This window comes from Theobroma umbraticum, unplaced genomic scaffold, assembly GCF_002168275.2.
Source record: "Theobroma umbraticum cultivar Fairchild unplaced genomic scaffold, ASM216827v3 scaffold_12.1, whole genome shotgun sequence".
Classification (NCBI taxonomy): Eukaryota; Viridiplantae; Streptophyta; class Magnoliopsida; order Malvales; family Malvaceae; genus Theobroma; species Theobroma umbraticum.
In genome coordinates, this window is record NW_018397269.1 from 4,096,683 (window position 1) to 4,103,908 (window position 7,226).

Genomic DNA, 7,226 nt, shown 5'->3' on the forward strand with positions numbered 1-7,226 from the left:
AATTAGAATAAATTAATCTTATCCAACCACTCAAAATTAACAGATTAACTACAACTAATAAACTAAAATTTAAACTAACATGAAAAATCAAAATAATAATAACTTGAGTAAATATTAAATTAAGCAAGCCTAAGATTACAATATCCCTCACGCTTCATCTAAATCTTATCTCTTTTCCTTAACTTATTTTAATGATTTGAATTGCTAACCTAGAGTCCTAAATTATTTATAAAGGTCTCCCAACTTATCTTATAAAAATATTTATTTTAACCAAAGCACTATATGCTTATGTGAATTCAAATTAAAATAGATTAATTAAATTCAGGTTCTAATCTGGCTACATATGGCCTATAGGTATATCCCTATCCTATACGTAAATCAAGTAATATGATCATATGCTATCCCAATTTTAGTCTACACTAAACTCCCTTTTTCAAGTTTATGTAGGTTCCTAAATCAATTTAAATAGTGGCTAAGCAATTAAAAGCATTAAGAACAATTTGGAATAAACAATTCAAATCCCATTGAAAATAAGAAAGAAAGAGATTAAAAATTTAGATTATATGTTAGTTCAATTGCAATCCTAGAAGAATAAATTAGCTCATAATATCTAATAAAAACAATATCCAAAGAAATTTAACCATGAATCCAAGTCAAAAAAAATAAGAAAAATACAAAAGTATGAGAGAAAACTAATAGTTAGAACTCTATAATCTTGATTCTCCCTCTAATTCTCTTGTTTTCTTGCTTTGTTATTGGCTTCAAATCTCCAAAATAGTTGCTTGTTGCCTACTCTTTAGAATCTCTATAAAAGGTCCCTTAAATAAGCTTCAAATAATCTAATTTCCAAAATCCCGTCAACTTTTTTTATTTTTGTAAAATCACCCAGCTTTATGGTGCTACTTCTCTAGCACTACAGTGCTGAGCTCTCTGAAAATTTGTATGTGTGCTTCCTTTCATCAACGTTGCAGCCTTATTTTCCTAATGCTGTGGTAGTCTATCAAATTCAAACATGAGTTTCACCCTGATATGATCCAAACTGGGCAAAGTGTAAACATAGAAGTTTTAACCCTATCTCTTACTTTCCAATGGATCAAGAATCATATCAATTGAACTTCTTGATTGAAAGATATGCTCCAAATACCGAATCATATTCAGTTCATGCATACTACTGCAGAGCTCCGAATTTGAAAAATATTTTTTCTATGATACAGTCAAAACTAGGTAAATTGGTAACATAAACATTGTAGCCCTTCTTCTTAGAATTCTAGTGGTTCAAGAATTACCTCATTTAGAGTTTTGTAGAGAGAGATATAGTCAAAATACCAAAACATATACGAATAAAGCTATCACCATACTTGCATTGATTTTCATCAAATGAACCTTTTTCATCAATTTCTTATAAAAGCCATAAGAAAAATTAGCAATAACTACTCTTAAAGTAATTTAAAACAAAACAACATAAAATTTAACTAAAAAATTGAAGAGGGGATATTTTGCATGGGGTTCTGTTTTTTGTGAATACAGATAGAGAGTTGGGCTCCTCTATGAAGGTGGATGCTTTTATTTTGAACTATGTTTGCCCCACTGGCCATGGATGTTTGGAGATCACGTTTACCTCTTTGTGGGGTAAACTGGTGTGTTTTTGTTCATCTACTACTTTTTTAGATGTAAGGGCAGGTGAACTTGCTTGCTTTTTTGGTTTTTATAAAATTAATATATTTCAATTTCTAGTTTTTTAAAGAAAAAACCAACCATGATTGTGCCTAAGAGAAGAGTTTAAAAATTCTGTTACCTATAATAGCATTGCATGTCTTTTCCCCAAAATATAACATTTTATTATTCCTTTTGTAAGGCATTACTATTCCATGACTTGTCAATTTGAAATAGTAGAAAGATCAAATTCAAATTTTATATTAATTTCATAAAACCCAAAGAAGCAGGCAAGTTCACTTGCCTTTACATCTAAAAAAATACGTTGGTTTTTATAATATATATATTAAAAGTATTTTAATATATTCAATAGTGATTATATTTTTTATAAATTCATATAATATATAAACTATATATATTAAAAGACATTACAAGCTAATTAATAATAATCATTTCATGAATTAATTTAATTAATTATATAGATTTGTTTTTAATTTTATAAAATTAAATAAAACACTTAGGTTCCAAAACTTTTATAATTTGAAAAGCTTTCTTTAAGTATATATATTATCAAATTATATAAAGAATGGTATATATATTATAATTAATAATTTTATAAGTCATAATTTTTGTAATGTTATTACAAAATAGAAAATAAATATATTTATATTAAAAGAATATATAATAGTAATTATATTTTTTATAATATGATATAATATTCATATTATTTAAGCTTAATGAACAATCTAATAATTTTTTAATTTAAATATATTAATGTCATCATATTAATAATTAGAGTAATTATATTTTTATATATTTGTTAATTTTTAACAAAAAAAATTACTTGTAAAGTTTATAAAAATTATAAAATTTTAATTTAATTATTAAAACAATAATATAATATTTATCAATAGTAATCGAATTCGAATAACGAATATTCAAAAAATGATATCCAAATACTATTCAAATCTAATACAAATAATAAAATCATCATTTAAACTCATCTTAAATTTGATTATAAAATATATTTAATTCTATATAATCGAATTGAATATCTATAAATACTATATAACCGATTATCTATTGCCATCTTTAAAAGTGACGTAAAGAAAATCTATTTTCATGGATGTTGAAGTTAAAAGGAAGACAAAATTTGACAGTCATATGGCAGAAAGACAAAATTGACCAGGCGTACGGCTAAACGACTGTGAAAATGACCACTTTGGTAGCCATTAAAAATATACGGCGAAACCAAACTGAATCAGAAAAAAGAGCCAAGCAGGTGGTAGGAACGCGCCCTAGATTATGTGGGCATGCAAACACCGCTTTTGGGGTCAAAGCAGTAACGCCCGCCAGCAATGACAAGTCAGTGAGCAGTGCCCGTAAGCGCATCCCTCGAAAATCCTTTTTATCCAAAAGTGTGCTCCTTTCTGTTTCGTCTTGTCACCCGCCTCTATAAATCATCATGAGCAACCCAAACCGCCGTAACGCTCCATTATACACCCCAGACAGAGATAACCATCTTTCATCTCCTAATGGATACCCAACCCTCTTTCTCTAGTTTCCAATCTACCTCCGGCCCTTGTCCACACCAGGACGCTGGCTCGGCGCCAGGCTCTGTTCTACCCTCATATGAAAGATTGAGCAGGTGAGGGCCCTTCTGGCTCCGACATGCAGGAGCCTCCGTTGGTTTGACTTGGTTGGGCTGGGAATAGGGGGAATGGTGGAGCTGGTGTGTTCGTGACCACCGCAAAGCCAGCCGCCTCAACGCTGCCCTGCATCGTAATCTCTTATCCATTGCTGGCTTCTGCGCCTCCTCTCCGCCTTCTGCTATACGATTCGCCGTTCACATGCCCGTGGCCGGCGGTGCTTCAGCTACCTCCGAGTTACCTTGGGGAGTTTGCCGCATTTTTGACTGGAGCCAATCTGATAATGGAGTACGTGATGTCAAACGCAGCGGTGGCCAGAGGCTTCACCTCTTATTTGGGTGCCGCAATTGGTATATCCACAGCAAAATGGAGATTCACGGTTCCAGGATTCCCAAAAGGTTCGACGAAATTGACGTGGTGGCTTTCACCGTCGTATTAATCATCACTCTCATCATCTGCTACAGCACAAAAGAAAGTTCGGTGGTGAATATGATACTTACCGCATTACATATCCTTTCATAGGCTTTGTAATATTCATGGGTTTTTGGAGAGGGATTGGAACAATTTCACGCATCCAGCAAACCCCGACAATCCATCCGGCTCTTTCCCCACGACCCTCCGGTGTCTTCAACGGGCAGCCGCGGTTTATTTGAGTTACATGGATACGACGCCGTCTCCACCATGGCTGAGGAAGTCCGTGATCCCGTCAAGGATATTCCCGTCGGGGTGTCGGGTTCCGTGATCATCGTTACCATTCTCTACTGCTCATGGCCGCTTCCATGTCCAAGCTCCTCCCTACGACATGGTAATCCGTTTCTGTTTCTTTCTTTTTTTTTATTTTTTATTCTAAACGAAACGACCAAAATGACCTTCAATGAGAGATTTTTGGTGTGCTCATGAGCACGCAGATCGATGTGGAGGCGCCGTTCTCGGCGCGTTCAGTGGGAGATCGGATGCGTGGGAGTGGGTGTCGAGGTGTAGCATTGGGGGCCAGCTTCGGATACTGACGTCACTGTTGTGGCGATGCTGGGGCAGGCTCGTACATTTGCGTCATCGGACGGTCCAGCGTGGTCCCCGCCTGTCGCCAGGGTCCACCCCAAGACTTCGACGCCTGTCAACTCGCGTTTCGTATTTCTTTAATATCGCTCTGATATTTTACATACATATATATATAAAAATAAAACTATATCGATTAATAAGGCTTGAACTGCGATCGATAAGGTTCATGGGCTCTCTGTTTCATTTATGGACATTGGTTTCCTAAGTTGTCATCTGGAGTTTGGCCGTTGCAAAGGAACCGGTTTCCTTTCATCTTATTGCTCAGTTCGCCGCTGAGGACCGTTCGTTTTGTGGCTGTCCCATACTTGTTGCGAGCTCATGCTTTGACACGAGGGAGTTCCATGCCATGCATCACGCCCCCTTTGACTATCCTACCCAGCACTGTCACCCCCTTCTAGAGATTACTCTTGGATGGGGTATATTATGTCTAAGATGAACAAAGGCTGGCCTCATCTTCCTTTCAAAGAGTTCTCGCACATAAATCATGGAAGCATTGGAACCGAAAAAGACAAAGTAAATTCATTTTACATAGGGCAGGCATGTGACTGGAATTGAAGGAGGAGAGAGAGAGAGAGAGAGATTACACGATCATCGACATTATATTGACTGATACACTGCCTTTTCACTCACATCTACTCATTCCTATGCTTTAAAGCTATTTAAGATATGCACTGTATGTATGTACGATATGGAGAAATCTGGTCTATATGGTTCATCCTTCTAATGTGGCAGGTGAAAGCCCTTTGAGTTGGAGCCCATGATTGAAAGCGACCTTTCTTCACAAGGTCACCACTGAAAGTTCCCCACATGATAAGATGACTGGATGTATATGGTTTATAGGCAGTTCAACAACCAAAAATGCTTACCATACATCACTCAGCGGGATCTCTTGACTTTTCGTTATCTGAATTGCGTGTGTGTTGTTATCTTCCGTTGGCTCTTATTCAGTTTGCATTATCTTTATGGTGTGTTTTGTAGTAAAACTCTCTGAAATTAAGAATCAATTCCAGCTGCCAGTTTCTTACATTTGTGCGCACCCTTTTCATTTCAGGAATCTTCACAGCTGCAATTGCCCTTCACTGATCAAGCGTCCTCTTGAACCTTGTATCCATTGGCACAGCTGTTGTGTTACATGGTAGCAAATGCAGTAATCTACAGCCGTTACTTGTGTGGGCCACAACGAAGCCATGGTCTACATATCTTTCCTATGCTTACTGTCGCTCACATCCATTATCTTCACCCTACTGTGGCATTTCACCGCCAGGAAAGCCCAAGGCCTTTGTACTAGCCACTTGTGTTGTAATCGCAATATCCATATTAGAGATATTTCGGCATGGTACCACAGGCGCGGAACCTGACTTCTGGGGTGTCCCTTTCATGCCATGGCTACCATCTATATCAATCTTCTTGAACATATTTCTGATGGGGTCTCGGGTGACATCCTATGTGCGATTCGGATTCTTTCGGCTCTAGCGGTGCTCGTATACGTCTTATACGTGTGCATGCTATTTTGATGCCGAAGTGAATGGCTCTTCGCGTCAAAATAATGTGAAATCCTTAAAGAATCAGCAAAAGTGAACACCCCCAGTCACAAAGTGTAAAAACTTTCTTTGGCTCACTTTTCTTTTTCCTCATCTTCTTTATTCCCTCTAAAAACCCTTTTGTGGATGTTGATGAGTTCTAGCAAACTGAGAAAAAGAGAAAAAAATGGAATAGAAAAATAGCCTTCAGAAAATCGGCAACTTGTATAGTTGGTCCCTTGACTAGAACTAAGCCCTCGGATTCTCATCATTTGGCATTGTTGTGCTTGGGTCTAAGGAATTGGCATTAATTAATGAGAAGCTAAGCAGCAATTTGTTATCAGATCCCAACAAATCTGATATTCTTGTGGAAATAAGACTTCAATAATCTCTAGAGAAACTTTGGGGAATATTACAAATGAATATTGAAAAGAAATGTTGTGAATAAAAGATAGATGCCCTCCCCTCCCTCCCCTCCCCTCCCCTCATTAGTAGTGTTTTTTGAGGTAGCTTTGACCAACTAATATAGCCAAAAATCAAAGTAATACTAATAGGACTTACATTTAGCATCATTACCAAGGTGTGTTGCAGTGGACTGGTCACACTGATATGTATTATTCCTCCTTTTCAGAATTGAAGAATATTAGGTTATGGATAAATCCACCATGCCACTCTAATAGGGTTTTCTTGGCTATGCCAAAGCAAAAAAAAAAAAAAAAAAAAATCTCAAACATTATCTTCCATGCTTTTCTATACTAGGAAACTTAATCAACGTGACTCTTTTACTTGAATGAGGGGTCTTTTACACTTTTTCTTCTTTTTATTTTATCAACACTGACTGACTGTTCTTCCAAATTGGGATGTAACACTTGCCCATTGTTATGTCTAATAATATTATTATTACTTTCCACTTTTGCTTGTTCCTTTTTTTTTGATCTTTAGTGCTAAGGGCGTGACATGATTTTTGTTGATGGGAAAGCATATAATAGTGACTTCAACAGGCTACTTTAAAATATTTATATAAATTTTATAATCAAATATTTCAAATTTTCATATTTTTTATTTTTAATTAAAAAAATTATTATTAATAATTAATTATGTATTTTTAATTAAAATATTATTAATTATTTATATCATACATATTAACATTGTTGATATGTCATAATAGATAACAATATAATATATTGATATGATTTGATAAAATATTTTTTACTTACGTAATAATGTCATGTAAATATAAAATGATAAATAATAATTTTGATCGATAATTTAATCGTTAATTATAAAAACTTATTTGATTCAAAATAAAAATATAAAAATTCAATTAAAATAACAAAAAAATTAA

General features: G+C 35.1%; 1 protein-coding gene across 1 annotated transcript; it reads left to right on the top strand.

Annotated features, from left to right (window-relative positions):
• Positions 1-3,437: 3,437 nt before the first annotated feature.
• On the top strand, positions 3,438-5,834 carry LOC110426058 (cationic amino acid transporter 7, chloroplastic-like). The gene is given in 13 exon segments (XM_089785230.1): positions 3,438-3,697; positions 3,700-3,814; positions 3,816-3,958; positions 3,961-4,065; positions 4,068-4,104; positions 4,207-4,232; positions 4,235-4,319; positions 4,321-4,380; positions 4,382-4,430; positions 5,379-5,488; positions 5,490-5,528; positions 5,530-5,610; positions 5,612-5,834. Coding segments are annotated over 13 exon segments (1,185 nt in total). The 5' UTR covers positions 3,438-3,585.
• The last annotated feature ends 1,392 nt before the right edge of the window (positions 5,835-7,226 follow it).